This window comes from Nycticebus coucang, chromosome 6, assembly GCF_027406575.1.
Source record: "Nycticebus coucang isolate mNycCou1 chromosome 6, mNycCou1.pri, whole genome shotgun sequence".
In the NCBI taxonomy this organism is placed as follows: domain Eukaryota; kingdom Metazoa; phylum Chordata; class Mammalia; order Primates; family Lorisidae; genus Nycticebus; species Nycticebus coucang.
In genome coordinates this window covers 122,415,674-122,437,610 of record NC_069785.1, presented here as the reverse complement: position 1 = coordinate 122,437,610, position 21,937 = coordinate 122,415,674, and the positions used below count along the sequence as shown (strand labels likewise).

Here is a 21,937-nt window from a genome sequence, read left to right as displayed (position 1 = left end):
TCCCAGGGAGCCAGGAGAGGGGTCTCCAGGGCCTCTGTCCCTACCTTCCACCAAAAGGCCACTACTGGTGACAGCTGTTACTTACAGAGCGTCTGCTTTGCGTCATGTGCCCACAGCCCCATGAGAGAGGCATCACTGCCCACGTTTTACAACCAGGGCATTCCAAGGGTGTAAGGAGCACGCCCAGGTTCCTGTATCCAGCAGTGCAGCAGGGCAGAGATTTCCACCTGGGTCCTGATTCGAATTCCTATGTGTGTCACCTCTTTGTTCCCCCAGAGTCAGGCACAGGCCTGCTGCAGCAGGGGGTGGCCCCCTGGGGTGAGGGATCCTTTCATTACAATCTGTTCTGGTTTTCTTTCCAGCAACAGAGCCCCAGAAAGCAGAGAACTGAAGTGCAGCCCTCAGGTGGGAAGGTGAGGTGCTCTGTGCCTGGATCTTTCCCTGTCATCGTCACTGTCTTCATCAAGGTCTGGGCAGGGGTGTCAGGCGTGAAGTATCGGGCCAGCTTTTGCAGTGGCCACAGCTTTTTGTATAAGTCCCACTCTGAGAAGCCTTTCAGGAGTCTGAACGGGGCAATGAAGTGAACCAGGACCAAAAACACCCAAGGTGTTCCTTGCACGAACATGTAAACATCAGGAAGTAGGCTTTCCACAAAGCCCTGTGGTAAGGTTCATAGGGCACCACCCAGCTGCCACATGGGGAGTATTAGGGGTAGTGAAATCCTGGTATCAAAGTAGAATAAAGATAATGGCTTTCAGGGGTGATTAAGAAAGTACTGTAGGGCCACTTTTTTCTAAAACATGTAATTATGAAACTTTTCAGCCCTCCCCCCAAAATAAGATGAATAGCATATGACACTCCCGTCCCCAAACCAGTGTTAGCAGTTCTCAACAATCAGGGGCATTGGTGTCCATTTCCATTGTTCATTGGAGGGGACACAAGAGAGTAGAAACCGGTATGCTTTACTGTTTTGTTTTGTTTGAGACAGAGTCTCACTCTTGTCCTGGGTAGAGTGCCCTGTGGTCATAGCTCACAGCAACCTCAAATTGTTGGGCTCAAGGGATCCTCTTGCCTCAGCCTCCCAAGTAGCTAGGTTGGTAGCTGGGCCAGCTAGGTGGTAGCGAACTACAGGCACCTGTCACCATACCCACTTAGGTTTTCTATTTTCAGTAGAGATAGGGTCTTGCTCTTCCTCAGGGTGGTCTTGAGCTCAAGCAATCCACCCACCTTGGCCTTCCAGAGTGCTAGGATTACAGGTGTGAACCACTGAACCCTGGCCTGCTTTATTGTTTTTAAAGTGCTATCACACGCACAAACTTGCACCAGAATTAAGATGGGTGGGGTTTAGCCCACTCCATAGATGAAGGGGTCAGAGGGCATAGCCTTATGGATGATTAGTGATGGACTTGACCTTGAACTCATGTCTTCATGGCTGTCCATTGCCATTTTCATTACTCCCCGGTGTCCTGTCTGTCTCACTCTATGACATGCCCTGGAATATACTAAGGGAAAACCCAGTCTTTTATCAGCTCCCTACTGCCTTCCCCCCCATACAAATAAGTCCTAATAGACAGGGATATAACTTGATCCTAAATCGTAAGTTAAAGGAGATTTCTGGATGATAAAGTGCCTGGTGCACCAGCTTTTGCTGTGATCATAGTAACATGGTGCACCTGTGTAGCACCTGATTCTGTCCTGAGGGCTTCTGCATCCTCCTAACAGCCCCGGGGTAGGCAGAGCCCGGCTCTTTCCTCCCCTCTTCTGGATAGGGATCTTGAGGGTGGCAGTGGCTTCAGTGTGAGGTGGCTGAAGATCCCAATGTGAGAGGCAGGGTCCTTCCCCGGGAGCTTGGTGTTCTGTCCTCTTCCTCTCAGCTGGGAGGTCAGGCTGAGGATCTTTGGGGGTGGGATGGGGATGCTCCAAGGGGGCAGCCTCCAGGGGAAATGTCTTTTCTTTCTTTTTCTTTTCTTTTTTTTTCAAACTAGGTCTTTCTCTAAAGCCCTGTTCTCCTACGTTTCAAGACTGCGAGCAATTGTCGGGGTGTCCTGGGTTTAATAATTTCCTTTTCATGTCTGCCAGGGCCCAGCCCGCCTGGGAGAACCCTTCCCTGAAGGGCCACCTCCTTCCTGGGCCTTCTCCTTTCTCTGTGCCTCTGCCTCGTCCTCCTGGCTTCACTGGGAACGTGGGGTTAGGAGGGCTGTCATCCCAGGATTTTAGGTGGCCAAGGGGGCTGTGCTCAAGGGGAATGAGGAGCAGGTAAGGTTCCCTGAAAGGAGCCACAGTTCTGTTTTAACTTAAATTCTCCCCTTCTTCAGCCTCCTGGAACCTGAAGGCAGCTGCTTGAACCTTCCGTTGCAAATGTTGATGCTTAAGAAAACCGGCCACTTCAGCAACAGACCTTTCCCCAGGAGAAGCCAAGAACTTGCGTGTCCCCCCAGGCCTTGCCCCACGCCCTCTAACACCATTCTTCAACTTAATGATGTGACTAACACTTGCCCCCGCCCACTGCAGCCTACAGCCCCGTCCATCTCCTGTGACGTGTCTCTGTGTGTGTGTGTTGCCAACTGTGGTCTTTGTGGCTGCTCGTTCGTGGATGATAATTGTGTTAGTGAACTGTAGACTCTCTTCCCTGGGCGGGAGATGAGCCTCATCACCATCGGCTCCCTGCTCGCTGTGGCCCTCCATCAGCTCCCACTGCCAGACCAGCCCCTTGTCCAGATTTATGGTTGAGTATAGGGTGAGAGCATGGGCAGAAGTCTCCAGTGGTCTTGGGACCTGGGAAGGTTTACATCATTTTCACTATCATTCTTCACAGACTTTCTTCTCTTCTTTACAAGAACCTCATTTCCATTTGACCCCATCTGTTCTGAAGGTCTCTTAGCAATTGGGGATAAAAAGCAAGGAGTAGGTGAGCCCAGTGTTGCCTCAGGCGGGCTACACCCTTCTGTGGTCATTCATTCACCTCCCAGGTCATTCATTCACCTCCCAGGGCTTTTCTCTGGGGAGTCCCCATCTGCCCTGACCCTTTGCAGAGCACCCAGAATTCCAGGCCCAAGGCTAATACTCTGCCCCTGGGGAACACTCCCCTTTCATATCTTCGCAGCAATAACCCCATGGGCTCTGGAACCCTTCTCCCTTGACCTTCCCTGGTTCCAAGACTTCAGTCTGTAGCCCAGCTCACCTGGACTCAGACTCTTATCCCTGAAGTTGGTCTCTAGCAGACACTGGCTGAGGGATTCCTACTCTGCTGGGGTTGGCATGGGAGACCCCTGGTCAGGCACAGAGACCACCCCTGCATCCATCGCTCTGCCTGTCAGTAATCAGAGCAGTGCAGAAGGGAGGTTAGAGACCCAGGGGCTCCCACAGCCCTGCAGCACTGCCCTGCCCCAGAGGGAACCATAAGAGGTCCAAGGTCATAATGAGAATGGGAACTTGAACCTGATCCCGCCTTTCCTGTCCTCCATGTTCCCCTGGAAACTAAACACACCGTGCTGCTGTGACCAGGCTGCTGTTCTATGTATCGTGATCCATCCTCTCAACAGAAACAAGGAATAAACTATCATTTGTTTCCTAGGGGCACTGAGGTGTTTTCCTTTCTGTAAAAGCACTTGAGTATTTGTAGGGCCTGTGGCACTTAAAGGGACAAAGGGAGGAAGGGAAGTGTTATTTCAGCTGCTTTTACAGTCACCTCCTCCCTCCATTCCCCTCCCCTCTTTCACCTTGGACCCTCCTCCCTCCCCTCTGCTCTTCCTCCTCCCTCCCCCTCCATCACTGGGCAGACAGCTGCATCTCACAGCAGGACCTGTATATTTTGCATTGTCTTGGAAAGAAAACAGGAGTCACAATGGTCACTGGCCTGGAGTAAAAGGTTCTCTCCTTTCTCTTTGGGCAGTTCTTTTTTTTTTTTTGAGACAGAGTCTTACTTTGTCACCCTTGGTAGAGTGCTGTGGCATCATAGCTCACAGCAACCTCAAACTCTTGGGCTCAAGTGATTCTTTCACCTCAGCCTCCCAAGTAGCTGGGACTACAGGCACCCACCACAACGCCCTGCTATTTTTATTTTGTTTTAGAGATGAGGGTCTGGCTCTTGCTCGGGCTGGTCTTGAACCCATACGCTCAGCCAATCCACCTGCTTTAGCCTCCCAAGTGCTGGGATTATAGGCGTGAGCCACCGAGCCCGGCCATCTTTGGTCAGTTCTGGCACTACCTAACGACTTGAAAAGGAGACACGTGAGTGGGTTACATGGGTTATGTTCAAAGCTCTCACCCTTAGCCCAGCCGTTGCCTAGAAACAAGAAACATCTTAATCTCAATCATATCCCCCCTCTTTTGTGAGGCCTCCCTGGACTTTAGGTTGAATGAGTCCCTTACTTTTTCTTAGCTGGTCACACTTGGTTCTTGCCTTTACATTCACACTTCATGCTTTATACTTGGGTTCTAAACTGTAGGGGAGAGGCAGATGCTGTCCATTTGTGAATCGGCTATAGTAACAATAACCGGGGCATAGGGGCCTGGAGTCACCTAAAGTGTCCTCCCAAAGACGTTCCAACTCAGTTTTTTAGATGTACTGTTGGCTAAACAAACAGCTGCTCAGAGGTTGCCCATGAGCAGTCACCCGCCTGTTCTATCAGAATGCCTAGAACATCGTAGGGTCTCCAGAGAAATCCTCATACAGTCTGCCTCTGCATGTTGTTCAGAGTCTTAGAACCACAAGGACAGGGCATCTAATTGACCCTTCTGGTCCAGCCACACCCTATCTGGCCCCCTCTGGTGCACTGGTTCTGGCTTTGGTTCCTCCAGTCTTTGAAAAGGCTCCAGCTTTATAGTTGAGATCAAGTTCAAAATATCAACCTAGTGTTCATGGTCACGCTTAAACCTGGTAAGTAAGGTAATGATCACCGTTCAGGGACACTCAGGTCTCAGGGTATTCATAGGCCTATGACAGGTTTAAAGCATGGCCAGTTAAGACCCTTAGAGGCCCGAGGCACACAAAGGATTGAGCTTCCCCACACATTACTAAACAGAAAGCATTAAACTTCAAGTTAAGTTTAAGGTGGTCCAGTGGGGAGGTTCTGATTTTTCTCATAATAACTGTTAATAACAGGGAGTGATAGTTGTGATAGTTACATCTCTAGCATGGTATAAAATGATTATCCCTATTTTACCCAAGCCTAAGCCCCACTTAGTTTTCCTCCTGGTAACCCACTTTTATTCTGCACGAGGGTAGATGTTCCCATTTTACAGATTTTCTCCCATACAGTTGTGACCAGGCCTAGTGACACAGCTGGGAGGTGTTGCTAGGAACTGACCTGAGGCTGTCTGTCCACAGTGTTCTATCGCTTGTGGCCTGGCCTCTGGAGAAGGCCGAGGCTCACAAAACCATGTCTGGAACATGACAGTCTCTTCAGGCATCAGCTAGCTGTGCCCCAAGGAGGCTCTTGTGGGAAGCAAATGGTCTGGAAACAGGATACATAAAGAACAGCCAAAGAAACTGGTCATCAAAATAGCAGTAATTAAAAAAAAAAAATACCAGCAACTGACATTTATTGAGCACTTGCAGGGCTAAGGACTTCACCTAAATCTACTTGTTGGGAACTCACAATGCTCCTGAAGGGCTAGGCAGTGTCTGTCTGTCTACTCAGCTTCTAGGCACCTGACGTTTATATTTGTGATTTGATTTAATGCGGCAATGTAGCTTGGTTGAATAGGAACGCTGCCTTGCCATGCCATTTCTGAGAAGGTCATGCCAAGTCTCCTGGTCTCAATGACCTCAGGTCTACATGTTTTGCCTCCCAACTCCCCCCACTCGCCCCCAGGAATTCTATTGCAAAGATTTTCAAGTCTCTTTGCACGGGGGTGTTTATGTTCCTTAATGCCACTATAAAAATAGGTTCGTCAGTCTACCTTCTGGGTCCCCAGGTGTTGCCGCCCTCCCCACTCTGGGGTTTTTGCAGATTGTAGATCGGAACTTGCCAAATTGTTTTTGGAAGAGAGTCAGAGGCAGTGTGCAAGCAGCATGGAGGGGAGAAGAGTGGGTGAGGGGGATGCCAGGTTGAAGAACACCTCAAGGTCACAGGGCTCTCCCAGGATGGTTGGCTGGCAGGGGTAGCTGGGCAGAGCGGGGTGGGAGAGCTCTCCAGCTCCGTCCGGTTCACCCCACCTTGCCCTTGGTTTCTCTGCCTCACCCTCGGCCCTGCCAAAGAAAGAGAAGTCAGGTGTGTAAGCCAGGGGAGGAGCTTTGGAAATACCTGTCTCCAGGCTACAAAGAGGAAGAATGGCCACCTCTCACCGCCAATGTGATTCATTGCTGTCACTACTGAGCTCCAGGGGGGCAGAATCAGCCAGCTCAAGCCAACTGGCTGTTGATTTTATTGAGCCAGCCCCAGCCTCGTGCCTTGGTTGCACAACAGTGGGGCACCTGCCAGGGCAGTGATGGCAGAGCAGGTGATACTGCGATTGAATTTCCTTAAGGCCTTGGGGTGGTAGGGACTGATGGGGGTGAGCTCCGCGGCACTATCCAGAAAAGTGGATTCCTGCCTGTGAGCTGGGTATAGAGACAGCCTGGTAGGGTAAAGGGGACACTCCGGTGTCCCCTCTTCGCTCTTGCTGTGTAAGCTTGGGTGAACCCCAGCCTTCCCATCAGTTTCCTTTGCTGCAGAATGGAGCTTCTTAGCCACGGATATGCTGGGTCTCCTGCTAGCTGTGCTGAAAAGCTCCTCAGTCTCAGTTTCCTCAAATATAAAGTGGAGTCATCACTACCTTTCCTGTTACCTCCAGGGTCAGAGCGATATAAAGGAGATAAAAAAACACTTTGGAGAGTCTCCACGTAGGTATTACACTATTAATATTGGTGTTACTACCCATTTTCTTATCTCCTCTATCTTTGACAGCAGGGTTCCCCTTCTCTTGTGAGATCTGGGTTCAAGTTCTGACTTGAACTTGCATAAGTCTGGGAGCATTTAAATTGGGTGCGATAATATTTAGAATTGAAATGTTCTTTTGCTGTATTATTCTCTAGACCATTATAAAGTGTCTTTTTTGACTTTAGTGACTTTAAATCCACTTATATCTGAAAATAAGATTGTAGTTTGCTCCTCTGTAAAATGGGTGTCACGAAGCCTGGCTGACTCGAGTTGTTGAGAGGCACGAAGCGGCTCTTTGGAACTATCAAGAACCGTGGAATGAGTGGGATTATTGCCAAGTGAGGAGGGCTGAGCAGCAGGCTCAGTGAAGATGCAAACATTTAACAGATATGATCTGAGTCCTTGTGGGGGTCAGGGACTTGGCAATCTGTGCGATAAATGAAAAGACCGATTACACAGCCACATGGGAGCCCCTCCTCAAGCCACATCACTGGGACCCAGAAGTTCGTGGAGGAAAAGAAAAAGTGGGGATGGGCTTGCTCTGGGAGGTCTTCCTGAAGCTGGTGAGCTTCATGCTGCTTTTCAGAGGGGAGGAGCAGTGTAGTTACCCGGAGACGGAAACAATAACTGGAGAGAATTGGCCTCTGTTCCTGTTCAACTATAGACAAGAATTCGGGAAAAGTCAAGAATGCATTTCTCTTCAGGGTATTCACTGTGGGAGAGGTGGTCAAATGGATTTGCCCTTGTTACCAGCTGGTGACCTTGACTCTCAGAGTACATTGCCCTTTGGCAGTTCTCAGGACCTCTGTGCTCTGTGGCTCAGACCATCTTAAACCCAACACTTAAAGAACAGATCTTTCAGGGTCCACCTCCTTCCAGCCCTGCCTTATAAGACCCCAGTGACCTGGCATCCAGGAGCACAGAAGACACAGGAGCCAGGGCTCTTCAGGGTTCAGGACATCTGGGTGCACATATGGGGCCTGGGAACAGTCCCTTTCCCAATGGGCCTTGCATGGCACACAGCTGAGCACTGATTTGGACTGGGGGGTTGAGGCTTTGTAGGGGCTTCTGGCTTCTGCCTTGTTGAATCCCCTTTCCAGCTTTAAGCCAACACAGGAGGAGTTGATTTGGGGACCTGGAATTCTAAAGTGTGGATATGCAGCTCCCCTCAAAGCCCAGGGCTGGCAGAGATGGGAGGCCTGTCTTGGGAAGGCTGGTGGTGAGGCCTCTGCTCTGTCGCTTGCCTTGGATCACCAGGGAGACAGAGGGCAGCTGGATGTCCTAGCCTGTCACTTCCCTACTCTACCAACCCAACAATGACCACCCTAGATTGTTGCCCTGAGACTTAGAAGCCAGGGAACACAGGGAGGCCTGCTTAAGAGACAGGGGAGATAGAGGCATAGCAACTGAGGACACTGTCCCATTGGGTGTGACAGTGCAGGAAGAAGGGTCCAGGAGTTGGGGCTACATCTCCCCACCTCCCAAAGACCTAGATCTCTGGGTCTTGGAAGGAATAGGAGAGCACAGCTGGGTGCCTGGAACAATCAGACTAAGGAGGGGTGCTGGGAGCTCTGCCTGCCCTATAGACTTCTAGGGACAGCCGTACTCCCACCCCAGTTGGCTTCACCATCTCAAGAAACACTGAAAGAATAAGAATTGGGGCCAGAAGCCAGAGGGAAGTATCAGTGCTGCTTGGGTTTGTGCAGGAAGGAAGGGAAGGTCGGAGATGCGGGGAGAACAAGGGCTGGCGGAGATCATGCCAGAGGGCCAGGGGGTGAGGGAGGGTCCTCTTAGCAATCACCTGGGGGACACTGAGCCAAGGGAAAGGACTGCAGTAAGTGTTCTTGTCTCCTGAGGGGCAGCTGGAGTAAGAAGAACAAAGCTGCCATTCACAAGGACCTTCGCTGGCCCAGTACCTTTCCTGTATCACCTGCATCCCTACAACAACCCTGCACGGTAGGTGTTACCACCCCACTTGACAGATGGGAGAAGGAGACCCAGACAGATAGTCTTCCTCAGGGTCACACAATCTTAAGTGAAGAATCAGGATGCAAAGGGATTTAGGAGGGAATACGCCTGGCCCTCAAGCTGCCCCTGCACACAGAGATACGTGCAGGGAGAGATTCTCCCGGTCTGAGCTGCTCTTGGGAACGTGCACCCCAAGTTGAAGGGGCCAGGGCCTCTCTGAAGGACAGTAGGATTTCTCAGAAGGGTCTTGTTGTCCCCAGTGCCAGGTAGGACCTGGTGACCTAAGCCAGCTGGGGGAAAGACAAGAAAGCAGTCTGAGGGAGGACTTGGTTGGGAGTGAGGGGAGAGGGTGGGACCTCCTCAGCTCTTAGGGAACACCTGGACTTCCCCCGAAAGGACAAATGGACACTTTTCTGAAAACTGTCCCAGGGCTCAGGGACGAGGAGAGAGGAGGGCGCAGGGATGGGGTGCAGGAGGAATGAGAGAGAGGCCCCCACCCCTGAGAAGGGCTCTGGGGGAGCTGTGGCCAGATGCTGTCTGTCTGGGAGGGCAAATTGGGTCTTGCTACCTTGAAAAGATGGCTGCCTCAGGCAAGGCTTGGGTCTGCCTGCACGGCAGGTGAAAAGATCTTACCTTTCTGGGGCTGGTTCATTTATCTGATAGAACTGGGAGTCCCCTTTGTGCCATTTTAGGCACCAGGGATTTAGGAATGAACAAACAAAATCCTTGCTGTCCTGGAGCTTGGACTCTAGTTGAAAGGGAGACTAATAAGACGAGGAGAAAAACAACTTAGGTGAAGATTAAGTGCCACAGAAAGAAGAGAAAGCTGAGAATGGTGGCGGTAAACATTTTAGGCAGGGATGCTGAGTTGGGTCTAGGAAAAAAGCCTGAAGGCAGCATGACTTTAGCCAGGAGTACTCAGAAAGAGTACTCGGAAAGAAGGGACTACCCGTGCAAAGGTCCTGAGGCAGCAGTGTGCCCTGGAGGGTGAGGGGCACAGCATGGCTGCAGTGAAGAACAGGGCAGGGTAGTTGGAGACAAGTTCAGAGGTCACTGGAGCCAGAGATTAAGAAAGGCTTTTTAGGGCACAGAAAGGATGTGGGTTTATATTCTGAGCCCCCTGAGGGTTTTGAGCAGGAGAGCGAATCATTAGTAAAGCGAGGGGTTTGGATGGCCTGGCCTTGGATCCCTTTCCAGTTCACCCGCCTATAGTGTGGGGTTTCTGGGACTGCAAGGCCTTCCTTCACAGTACGGGGGCCAGGTGGGGAATGCAGAGCTGGCATGCAGGGGACAGGGGCTTACAGCTGAGATCTCCTCTTTTCTGGCCCATCGATAATATGTTTAGGCCAGGACACCTCTAGAGTTCCATCTCACCCTGAGATTCACTGACGTCTCAAGGGGCCCAGACTGGGGGTGGCTCTGGGCTGTCTGTGTGTACAGGTGTCCACTTGGTAGCACATAGCCTGGCCTGCTTCAGCCAGAGGTTTGCCCTGCCTCTGGCTGAGTGGGAAATGTGTGGAGACAGGGTCCCAGAAGAGATCTCTGCCCATGCTAAGGCCCTTCTAGGCCTCCCGGTTTCCATTTTCAGAGTGTTTTCAGCCCCAAGGAGACTCCCTGGGGGCATCATCATCCCCTCCCTGGGGACAGGTGGTGTTGCTAAGGAGGGACAGAGAAGCCAGTTGTCAGAGTGACCAGGCCCCTCCTAGTCTCTGCTGCTCAGTGTCGGGGTAGGGTTGGCTGCGCCAGGGTGGCCCAGGAACCTGACCTCAAATCAGCCACACAGAGTGTGCTTGCCCTGGCCCCTCAGAGGCCTTGCTGGCCAGGCCAGCAGGGTGGGCTGCTCTGAGGCTGCGCTCTGGCTCCTGACTCCACCCTGCCCTGGGATGGGAAGTGCTGTCTTCCGGCCATTCCCTCTGCCGCCAACCTGCAGCCCTCAGAGGCCTCATTAGGTATCTTGGATGAGTCTTCTGAGGTGCGGTAGGCAGAGCTGACGTCAAAGCCTGCAAGGAGCCCCTCGGGGCTAAGTGAGGGGTCCCCACTGAAGAAAGGGCAGGCCATGGGAACAGCCCCCCAGCCCCTGTCCCAGCCCCACGGCTGCTCCCCATCTCTCCGCCAACTGCCAGAAAGTCACAGGAAGCTGAAAACAACACCCCTCACCCAGGGCAGCCTCCAGGAACCTGCTGCCACTCTGTCCCACCTTGGGGGGCTCCTTGCTGCAGAGTGGGACCTTGGGGCAGGATATCTTGGCAAAGGCCAGGTGGGCTGGAGGAGGAAGATGCGGGCGAGTAAAGCTCGAGGGACGCACAAATGCCCCTCAGTGTCTCCCTCGGGTGCCACCTGCCCAGGGGCCTTGTAGAGAGTGGGGGTTCTGATTCCTCTGGCTTGGCCACGGCCCCATGGCTCCTGGAGACACGTTCCAGGCTCCTGGGCTGGCTGCAGCAACACACCCTTGTGGCCCGAGTGGGGGCTGCGGTCTGCTTCCCTGCGTCTCACTCTTCCCCGGGTGCCAAGCAGAGGTCAGAGAATCTCCCTGGCTTCTCACGTGGATCCCTCACCCCAACCCGACCCAGCAGGTGGGTACGAGGTAAGGACTCCCTTGGCAGCCCCTCCTCCCTGCCTGTGTCTCTTCCTGTCCATGGGCTCAGCTGACGTGTAGAGGGAGGGAGTGCCACTCTTTCTGTCCAGACCCTGAGCAAGTGGCACCTCACAGCTCTGTCTCACAGACACAGCCAGCAGCTCCGGCCATGGACAGGTGGTACCTAGGTGAGTCCTCTGAGCCCCGTGCCTCCCCCATGCAGGCTCTGACACGGGGTCAATCCTATCCCTTTCAAGCAGCCCCACCAGCTCCTCAGCAGTGCAGGGAAAGCAGAGACAAGGAGAGGCAGAGTTTCCAGTCAAGGCATGCCAGCGCAGAGTGGCAGGCGTGCAGTGGCATCGCTGAGCCACAAGAGCTGGAAAGATGGCTTTTCCAACAGCCTCCTCACCTGTCCCTCCATGTGGCTGCAGCAACTCAGAAGCCAGGGTTCTGGCTTCACATCTTGGTTCCCCCACTTCCTAGCTTCCTAACTTCTCTACAGCTCAGTTTCTTCGTCTATAAAATGGGGTTGACAATAATGCATTCCTTACCTTCTAAAGCCACTTTGATGACAAAGGAGTTAATTTCCATAAAGTGCTTGGAACAATGCCTTGCAGACAAAGTTCAAAAATGTGGCTGTCAACTTGCTTTCTCCATCACCTCCTGCCTTGCCATCTATCTATTGATTGATCTCTTATTCATATCTACCAGTCATCTAACTTCCTGACTTTTTACACCTTATTATTCCAGAAAGAACGCATGATGGCTTGCAAAGATAGACAAACTATGGCTTGGTGCCCTTAGCTCAGTGGTTAGGGTGCCAGCCACATACACAGGCTCGGGTTCGAAGCCAGCCCGGCCCAGCTAAACAACCATGACAACTGCAACAAAAAATAGACGGGCATTGTAGTGGGCACCTGTAGTCCCAGCTGCTTGGGAGGCTGAGGCAAGAGAATCGCTTGAGCCCAAGAGTTTGAGGTTGCTGTGAGCTGTGACACCATGACACTCTGCTGAGGGCGACAAAGTGAGACTCTGTCTCAAAAAAAAAAAAAAAAAATAGAGGGCAGTGCCTGTGGCTCAAAGGAGTAGGGTGCCGGGCCCATATACCAGAGGTGGCGGGTTCAAACCCAGCCCCGGCCAAAAGCTACAAAAAAAAAAAAAAAAAAAATAGACAAACTACAATAACATAACATGATAATGTTGCAAAGGGGGTACCATTGTCTTGTGTAAGAGTGGCAGGAGACTTAGCAGCATGTCCCTGAGAATCTGGGCTTCCCAGCTGTGCTTTGCCATTAATTATGTGTTTTAGGCATAACTCACCTCCCTGTCCTCAATTTTTTCTGGTGTGCCCAATAGGAACCATGGCACTGTCCCAGCCACCTCTTGGGGTTGTTATGGGAAGCAAATAATCAGCCTCAGTTTCCCTATCTTTAAAATGGAGCTAAGAAGGATTAAGTGGGGCAGGGCGCACAAAGAGCCTGGCCTGTGGTCCACCTTACCAGATGTTAGTGCTGCTGTAATATTTTTAGCAGCAGGAGAGCACTGAACTGGCATGGCAGGGTCACCCCATTCTCTCCCTTCCTCTCACTCATTCACACTCATTTTCATCAGAGGGTGGATGTCTTTTCTGTATTCGACAGCTAACATTCAACAAAAGGTTAATGCCTGTTATTTCTCCCACCAACACAAGTGTGATGGTAACAAAAATGATGCTTGCTGTGTACCAGGCCGCCGGCTATTCTCCTTAGATGATCTCACTCCTGACAGCAGCCCTAGGAGGTAGGTACTGTGCCCACTTTACAGATGAGGAGATTGAGACAGAGAGAGGTTAAGTAACTGATAGAAGCCGTGTGATAAGTGAGTGAAGGAGCCAGGGTATGGCCTCAAATCTCTGCCACTCCTTGAGATGGTGCAAAGATGATTCCCTCCAGAAGGGCTAGTGGACGCTGACCACTGGCCTTTGCCCTTCGGCTACTGTTGGGCATCAGCCTCTTCTGGAGCCCAATTCAATGGATTAGAGTTTAAAGAGGATTCTGCAGTAGCCCTGGAGTACCCGGCACCAGAGTCCCCAAGGTGAAGCAGGTCATAGCAGAGGGGGAGGCCTTCTGAGAGGTGGGGGGAAGTACCTGACTCCTGAAGCCAAAGTCTGACTGTCAGTCTCCACCTCACCCCTCCCTGGCTGTGTGACCTTGGGCGAGGTCCCCTACCTCTCTGCCCCGCAGACATTATCTGTGTGTGTAAACTGGAACTATTGTAAAGCTCAAGGAGGTAACAGCGAGGAAAGTGCTTTGTAAACCATAAAAGCAGAGTGTTCCCCCTATGATGCGTCTTGCTCCTTCAGGAGCCTACAGTGCCCCGGCATGGAAACAACTCGAGAGCCGAGAACCGGCCAAATGGTTGTAGGAGGAAGTGCCAGGGGTGGCAGAGAGAGGTTAGTTGGGGATGGCCAGAGCCCTTCTGACTGAGGTGTGAGCTTCCAGGGGCACCTGGATGGATGAAGGTAACACAGGCAAGGCCCCTCCCGGGTAGCCGGGACTGGGAGATCGAATGCGCTGGTGGGCTTGGGTGGGCCGGACGGGCAATGGGATTTGCTCCTCAGGACCACCTTGGGGAAGCATCAAGTTCAAGGCAAGAAATGTCAGCTGCAGTGGTGGCATCCGCGGGGGCTGGAGGCCTGTATGGGACCCCAGCACTGCCTTCCCTGCGCTCCCAAGTACAATATACGCTGAATGTATTTTGAAACTTCCACTTTCTCATTCTCATGGCCCCAGCTGTGGCTTCCCCAGCTGGTGGAAGAATACCACTGTTGACCCATCCCAGCCCTTCTCTCTGGAAATTTCCTTTGGGAGGGTTTGAAGACTCAGCCAGCTCCTCCCTTCCCCTGCCTCCCTGCACACCTCCTCATGCCTTGGCGGGAGCCCCTCGGTGCACACCGTGGCTTTTCTTGTGACCAAGGTAAATATTACCAGGCACTGTTAATGTTTAATGCCCCCACCTCGTCCCTGGCCACCCCACGGCTAGACAAAGCAGAGACAGCAGGAAGAGGGCAGCTGGCTGAGGAAATGACAGGGTTGTTTACAGATGATGGTAAGTGTGCGTGTGTGTGCGAAGCAGGGTGGCTCTGCATGGCCTGCCTTTAGGGAGGTGAGCGGGACCCCACGCTCCCCTCTACTGCTACCTCTGCCTTCCAGAATACCCAGCTCCCTCCATGTGCCAGGCTCCTCTCTAAGAAAATTTGCATTTGCCTTAACCCTGAAGAAATACAGCTGAATGGCAGGAGGTGGGCTATGGCCGGAGGTGGGCTACAGCTGCAGGTCAAAGTGGTGGACTGAGCTTCTGTTCTCAACCTTTTTTTTCCCCCTTTGAGACAGAGTATCACTTTGTCGCCCTCTGTAGAGTGCTGTGGTGTCACAGCTCATGGCAACCTCAAACTCTTGGACTTAAGCAATTTTCTTGCCTCAGCCTCCCAAGGAGCTGGGACTACAGGTGCCCACCATAACACCCGGCTATTTTGTTGTTGTTGTCATTGTTGTTTTTAGCAGGACCAGGCCAGGTTTGAACCCACCAGCCCTGGTGCATGTGGCCGGTGCCCTAACCACGGAGCTACGAGCGCCAAGCCTGTTCTCGACAATCTGTTGCACACCTGCCCTAGTTAGTGTGCCTCACTAGACAATCTGAACTCAGAGCAGGAGGAGGAAGTCTGGCTAAAGGAGGAGCAGATCCTTTCCAGGCTAGATTTGAGGTCCAGCCTGTACTTGCAAAAGGCATCCTGTGTTGGGGAATGACTCAGGCCTGGAGGCCAATGGGAATGGGCCCCCGTGCACTGAGGTGGGATTTGAGCCAGATCTAGAAAAGGAGTGGGCGGGTGGGGGGGGGTGCTCATCAAATGGCTTAAACAAGGTGGTCAGAGAGCAGGCGGTTTCCTGGGGTGCTGAGGGCATCCTGGCCTGGGTCTAGCCATGGCCCTGACACTAAATCCCATGTGACCTTGAAGAAGATCTGAACTGAATCTGGGAAGACAACCTTGAAGGCCTTCTGCATCGGGACGGGGTCCTACTCTTGGCCACTGGCTTTCCTGAGCAACCAGCACTTCAAGGCCTTCAGGACCGGACACTGACCCCTCCTGGTCTGTTCTCTCCTGGCCTCAGGATTAGCAGCTGTTGGGGACAGCTGGCTTCACTGGGACCTGAGGCCTCTCACCAGGGGCACAGTTCAGTATAGCCCAGGAGGTGCCAACTTGCACATTCCTTTGGCCTTGGACATTACTTCCCAGGTGCCAAGGAGGGGCTCAAACAGGACAGGAAAGAGGGGCAGCCCTCAGCTGTGGCAGAAAAGCCCAGGCCAGGCCACGTTCCAGCTGTCCACAGGTGTGTGTACTCAGCTCCAGGGTGGGAGGATCCTGAGATCTGCTGGGTGCTGAGCAGTTGGCCACAGGAAGCAGGAGCAAGACTAGATGACCAGATGACCTTGACTTGAATGAGCTCCTTCCTTCCCACTATCTGAGCAGCCGTAAAGCATAGGGCTTAAGCATCTAGATCAGGCGTCCTCAAACTTTTTAAACAGGGGGTCAATTCACTGTTCCTCAGACGGTTGGAGGGGCGGACTATAGTTTAAAAAAAAAAACTATGAACAAATTCCTATGCACACTGCATATATCTTATTTGGAAGTAAAAAACAAAACAGGAACAAATACAATTCACACCGCTTCATGTGGCCCGTGGGCCGCAGTTTGAGGACACCTGCTGTAGATTCTTAGCCACCTGCTGCCTGGCTTTAAATCCCAGCTCTATGCCTTAATTGCCTTGCAACTGTGGGTGAGTTAGGTGACCTCTCTGTGCCTCCATCTTACTGTGGATTACATAGAAATGATATTAATGCCTCACAGACTTTTTGTAATGGTTAAATGGATCAATGTTTTGTTAGCTTTAACCAGGCCCTTGGCAAGCACTATATATTGTTTCTTAAATAAATTTGCTTCTTCCTGAGACTGGTAACATAGGAAAGCAAAATCTGGAGACTCAAGTCAAGACCCACTTCTGCCTCCAACTTCCATTAGGACTTAAGATAAGTCTCCAAACTGGGCGTTGGTTTCCAACTTCTGTTCAGTGAACTTTAAGGGTCTATTTTATTCATTCATTCATTCCACCAGTCTTGGCTAAGCACCTGTAGCTGATTAGTTCTACAAAAACGCTGACAGCCAACCTAGCAGGAAGTGTCTTTCTTGGGCTTTTCTTACTGTGGTGTGAAGGGAGGAGTAGGAGAGAACTAACCCGTCCCAGAGATTCAAGGACTCCCAGACAGCATTGACAACCCCCCCCCAACCGCATTTGCAGGTTCAGTGTTTTGTCCCCAGGGAAATGTCTGAAGCAGCCAAGGGCAGATGTACCCACCAGCAGCAGTTTCAGCAGTCCCACCAGCTGTCCTTGCCCACTGGGACACCTGGGGTCTGCTGACAAGGGAAGGACTAGGAATCCCAGCTGTTCCTGTGGCTGCCCACCGTCTGTGACCTTCCCTTATACCACCTTTGGCTCTCTCCTCAGGTGGCAGCCCCAAGGGGGAGGTGGACCCATTCTACTATGGTAAGCCTGCTGGCCCTCCCCTCCCTTCCTGAGCATCCGGCCCGTCCCCAACCACCCAGCAGCTGTTACCCCACCTCCCCCAGCCCTGGGCCCACGTGATGTGCCCCTCACCTTCCCTAGCTATCAGGGGCTACTGCTGGGGAGGCTGCCAAGAGGGACAACCCAGCCCACTTCTTTTGCCCTCTTTTCCCCGAGACTATGAGACTGTCCGAAATGGGGGCCTGATCTTTGCCGGCCTGGCCTTCATCGTGGGGCTCCTCATCATCCTCAGTAAGTGGGGTATTTCTTGTGTTAGAAGGGGGCTCTGGGTGGGGCCACTTCTGAGCACACTGGCTTCCCGGAGCCCCCAGGAGTATCTCTCTCCTCCCCCCAGGATATGGGAATGGATGCTGGGTGGGATGCCAGGCCAGTGGGAGCCGGGGCCACAGTGTGAGTCTTGCTCTAGTGGACCTGAGGAGCTGCCAAGATGGGAGCGCCAGCTCCTTCTGACCCTGGGAACCTGCAAGGGGAACAGGAGGGCCAGGCAAAGGGAGCGGGGCATCTTCCCTGACCCCGGCACTTCCTTAAGCTTGAGCTACATGTTATCCCATTAAATCTCGGCAGCACTAGAGGATACCCACTACTGTCAGTATTTTACAGATAAAAAATCAGACCCACTCCGAGAGGTGCAGCAACTTACCCAAGGTTCCACAGCCCATGGGAAGCAGAGCTGGGTTCAGCTGAACCTGGCTCACTGCTGCTAGCATGGAAGCATGGCTGGGAGCCAGGCCCTTGGTCCCCGCTGCTAACTTACTGGGGATCCCCAAATCTCTGAGCCTTAGTTTGCTCATCTGTTAAACAGGGATAATCCTAACTATCTCACAAGATGAGGGCTAGCAGTCAAGAAAGTGACTTTTAGAAGGGTTCCACGTAGATGCGGGTGTTCTACAGGAGACCAGGGTCCTTATATATCTCCCAGCCCTAGCGGGCACACAACAAGAACTTAATAAATGCAGTTGATTTGTTTTGGTGCAACCAAAAGGAAAACACAGCTAATATCAATACTCTGGTTTTTCTTCGGATTGGAGAAGTCTATCATAGAGAGAAATAGAAACAAAACAAAACAAAACAAAAAACCACAGACCTCACGTAGCAAGCACACCTCCATGTTCTGGAATTGTAACGCAGCCGTAGGCTCTGCCACTGCTTCCGAAGGCTTCGTGCTGTAGGCACAGCTGGACTCCTGATTGGCTTGCGTGAGTTCTTTGAGGGCAGTGTGGGGAGTGGCTGAGGCAGATGGACCTGAGCAAGGACCTCAGCTTTGGACTTACCTGCCCTCCTGCTCCAAGTGTTTATTGAGCAGCTACTGTGTGCCCAGCACTGTGCTGGGGGCACCACAATGGCCCAGGCTCCCTGCTGCTGTCAATGTACTCACAGTCCACCACAGATCTGCTGCGGTAAATGTTTGTTGACTGAATTAGGCTCTTGAATGCTTATGGTCAGGCCCTATGTAAAGTGAGAGACGATCAACTGTGGCTTCCAAACACATACCGTGGCGATTCTCGCAGGAAGGAGGGAGGAGAAACTGGAACAGGTGAGTCTTCAAGGGTGTCCTTGGAAAATGAGAGGTCGAAGTGACCAACCTTCTTTTCCCTTTTCAAGGCAGAAGATTCCGCTGTGGGGGCAATAGGAAGCGCAGGTGAGTCTGCCGGGGTTAACTGATGAGGTGGGCGGAGCTGGAGAACTGAGGAGCAGGCCAAGGAGTTTGTCTCTGCTTCTGCGATGGAGGGTCCCTAACCTCAGGGACACCTGCACTGTCCTCTCCCCCTGCCCTCTTACTCATCTTTTCCTTTGCCCACCCCAGGCAAGCCAATGAAGACGACCTGTGACAGCAGGTACATTGGAGGGACAGGGAGCGGGTGAGCAGGGCAGGCTGGGAGCAAGAAGGAAGAGCTCACTCTTCCACTGGGCAGGGAAGAATTTTAGGGTCATCCTGGCATCGGCCAGGTGGCCTGGCACCCAGCCACCATCATGTGTTTTAAGGTGATTGCCAAGGGCCTCACTTGGACTGTGTGATTGCAAGAGTTTGCAGGGGAGCCCTGGAGAAGGGCTGGGAGGGAACAAAACCCAGGCTCTGCTGCCCCAGCCCAGCCCGCAGCCTGCCTTTGTCTTTTCAGGTGAGCCATGCCCACCCACCGCACTGGGGCTGGCTGCGAAGCCAAGGAGGCCCGTCTTTCGTGTATTCCTGTCTTCCCTGGGCTCTAGACCTTTGTCCCCATCACTTCCAGAGCTCTGGCTGAAGCTCCAGGTTCAAAGTGACCCTGGGTGGGCATCGCTCCCTCCTGCCCTGTGCCACCTCATGGTCATAATAAAGCCGGCTTCAGAGATGGCTCCTTCCCTGTGCTCTCTCCCTCACTTTGATAATTGTCAGAACTCACTTCTCCAAGTCGCAGTACAAAATATAGCCTGGTCTCATTTGTTTTCCAATTATTTGCTTGGGGACCCACAGCATATAAAAGCAAGATGTTCAGTATTGCCAGATGTAGGCCACTCCTCTCCTCCTGAATTGACAAGCACCCTGGGGACAGAGGCCTCAGCTTGGGATGCACATGTCCAAGGGAAGTCTGGAAGGCCCACGTGTTCAAAGTTATTGGTCTACAGGATGCTGGCAAGGCCTCTGCCCCGGCAGTGGGCACTGCGGTTGGAAGCCTTGGAGCCACCTTGCATAGAAGTTGCTGCAAAGATACCCAGCCAAAGACAGGCTGCCCAAGTCACACCAGTTTGTGGCCACATTCAGGTGCTCTGCCATTTTCTCCAAGCACCCAACGGGCCAGGGGAGGTGGGCCTGGGGGGCTGGTGTAGGGCCTCAGCACATGCTCCAAGGAAACCGGTCTTCTCTCTGCCCCCTTTCCAGTCTTGGGGGACAAAGGAATCCCAGCTGGACCAACTCTCATTCACTTCACCTACTTGGGTGCTGGTTTGGTTAAGTCCAGGGAATAGATAATGAAGGCGAGACCATTGTTACTTGTGCTCTAGCCCTTGTCTGTGCAGACAGCAGCCCACCCAGGGCAGCCCCACCCTGAGATGCTGTCAGGCTGCTTCTCCCACCAGGACCAACTTTCTAATGGCCTGTTCCCTGAGAGGCCTGAGGCCTTGCAGCAAGGTCCCTCTGGGAGTGTCTCCACTCAGCACAGAGCCCATCTTCCCCCCGCTTCCCAGGAGGCTGGAGGGATGGCTGGCGTGACATCATCTAGTGTCTGCTTTCATCATCTAGGTTTGCAAGCTTCCTGGGGAGGGAAGACCCGGCAGGGGAAGCAAGGACAGCAGTGAGTTGCTGGAGTTCAGAATGAACAGGGCGGACCACCATTCTGTTTGGGAATTAAGCTCTTTATTTTAATCCACTGCCCCCAGGCCCCAAAGACCACCATCCCTCACAGAATCAGAAGGCTTGAGTAGTGAAGGTCCCTTGGAGAGCAATACAGAACAAGCTTCGTTTTGCAAAAGGGGAAACTGAGGCCTCAAGAGAAGCGGTGACTTGTTTAGGGTGACATGGTCAGCCCAGGCCACAACCAGGTTTCTAGTTCCCATTGTGGGGGTCCTCCCACCACACTGACACTTGGGGGGCAAGGAGGTAGACTCCCCACTGGTCACCCCTGGGCTTGGAGAGCTGAGGGAAACCAGAAGGCCTGGGGTTGGGGGAGAAGCTCCAGAGGAGCCGTTCCCCACACAGGGGAAGGCCTGGCAGTTCACAGCTCAGCACCATGATCCTCGTAACGCCCCGCTCTGAATGCCAGTCCATTCAGAATAAGTAAAATGTGATGGGCCAGAACCCTAATAGGACTTGGTATTTCCCTGCAGGAGATAGGTACACGTCTGAGCTCCTACACAGGGGTGGGAGAAGTGCCCAAGGACAGGGCAGATATAGCCAGGGGGCTTTCCGGAGGAGGGGGGCTCCCAAAGCCTCTTGGGTATAGCAGCCAGGCAGATGGGAAGAGGGGGTATTCCAGGCCTGTGGCCCACTTGAGGGAGAAGTAAAAACAGTGAAGAGGAGTCATAATTCTAGAATGTTCTATCGAGTCTGCCATGTTCAGAGGGGAATACCAGCTGCTCTCTAGAGAGGACATGGCCCTGCATGAGCCACCTCCCCTCTGGCCCTGTGGCAAGCCTTCCTCCGGAGGCTTCACCAGGTCCACCTGATACCCAGACCTATTGCATTTGAACTTTGGGCTGGGCCCGTGATAAGCCCTTGCTCCAGTGACATTCTGAGATCTGTGACCTGCTCCCTAGCCAGGACTCTTCTGAACATTTTCCCTTCCCTCTCCAGAAAGGTCACACGGACTGGGAGTTACTGAACTTTCACTTCACTTTGGGATTTTCCGCACTGCAGACTGGTATTGAGTCACAAAGAGCCACTAAGTCTGGGAGGTGACTGGGTGGACGACTCTCAACCACACCACCTCTCAAAAACAGACTCAGTCTGAGGGTGCAGTTCTCTCCAGGACCACCAGAGGGAGCGTGCCTCCTGTTCCCAATGCCTTTAGTTGAGCGTTTCAACTCTGCTTATCAAGGACCTTTGCAGGAGGACGGCCCCGAAGGTTGGGCCCCATGCCCATTTTCCTTGAAGTCTGTGAGCTTCTCTATCTCTGCTTGCACTCTCCCAGGGGCAGCACTTGCACCATTCTGGGGTCATGAGCCCTGACTACACCCCGAAGGCAGAGACCACGCATGATTGGCCCAGGGTAACCACAAAGCCTCTAACTCTGGAGTTTGAGTGAATCAAGTTTTAGTGAATCATGAGCAGGACCCTGAGAAAGGCAGGGACGTCTGTGGGGTGGGAAGGGAGAGGTTAGCTGCCTGCATAGCTCTTCTCAAGCTCAGCTGCAGAGTCTGACTGATGGAGGGGCCTTGGCGGTTGTCACCCTCCACAAGGGAGCTTAACGTGGAGCTGGAGATAAAGGTCTAAGGCTCGCTGA

At 52.7% G+C, this 21,937-nt stretch overlaps 2 protein-coding genes across 7 annotated transcripts in view; both read left to right on the top strand.

Moving 5' to 3' along the window:
• The window catches only part of FXYD6 (FXYD domain containing ion transport regulator 6), a 36,376-nt gene extending 32,800 nt beyond the window's left edge, over nucleotides 1-3,576 (top strand). For all 4 annotated transcript variants that reach the window (XM_053593399.1, XM_053593400.1, XM_053593402.1 and 1 more), the window contains exons 7-8: nucleotides 363-413; nucleotides 2,316-3,576. In XM_053593399.1, the coding sequence (XP_053449374.1) occupies nucleotides 363-391 (29 nt within the window). In that variant the 3' untranslated portion in view covers nucleotides 392-413; nucleotides 2,316-3,576. The remainder of the gene's footprint in view (nucleotides 1-362; nucleotides 414-2,315) is intronic.
• Nucleotides 3,577-8,851: 5,275 nt separating this feature from the next.
• Nucleotides 8,852-19,354, top strand: FXYD2 (FXYD domain containing ion transport regulator 2). 3 transcript variants are annotated; one of them, XM_053593395.1, is made up of 6 exons: nucleotides 8,852-11,415; nucleotides 16,947-16,985; nucleotides 17,181-17,255; nucleotides 18,627-18,663; nucleotides 18,829-18,860; nucleotides 19,142-19,354. In XM_053593395.1, the coding sequence occupies exons 1-5, from the start codon at nucleotides 11,139-11,141 to the stop codon at nucleotides 18,851-18,853; spliced, it is 453 nt and encodes a 150-aa protein (XP_053449370.1). In that variant the 5' UTR covers nucleotides 8,852-11,138; the 3' UTR covers nucleotides 18,854-18,860; nucleotides 19,142-19,354. The 3 variants fall into 3 exon arrangements, with proteins under 3 accessions (XP_053449370.1, XP_053449372.1, XP_053449371.1); XM_053593397.1 differs by lacking the exon at nucleotides 8,852-11,415 and adding an exon at nucleotides 11,474-11,594; XM_053593396.1 differs by lacking the exon at nucleotides 8,852-11,415 and adding an exon at nucleotides 12,481-14,493.
• The last annotated feature ends 2,583 nt before the right edge of the window (nucleotides 19,355-21,937 follow it).

Bases quoted from the DNA above. Each gene is read 5' to 3' on its own strand.
- FXYD2 (XM_053593395.1), top strand. From the start codon at position 11,139: ATGCCCCTCAGTGTCTCCCTCGGGTGCCACCTGCCCAGGGGCCTTGTA. The intron at 11,416-16,946 runs GTAAGGACTCCC...CTCTCTCCTCAG, and splicing joins ACCCAGCAGGTGGGTACGAG to GTGGCAGCCCCAAGGGGGAG. The intron at 16,986-17,180 runs GTAAGCCTGCTG...CTTTTCCCCGAG, and splicing joins GGTGGACCCATTCTACTATG to ACTATGAGACTGTCCGAAAT.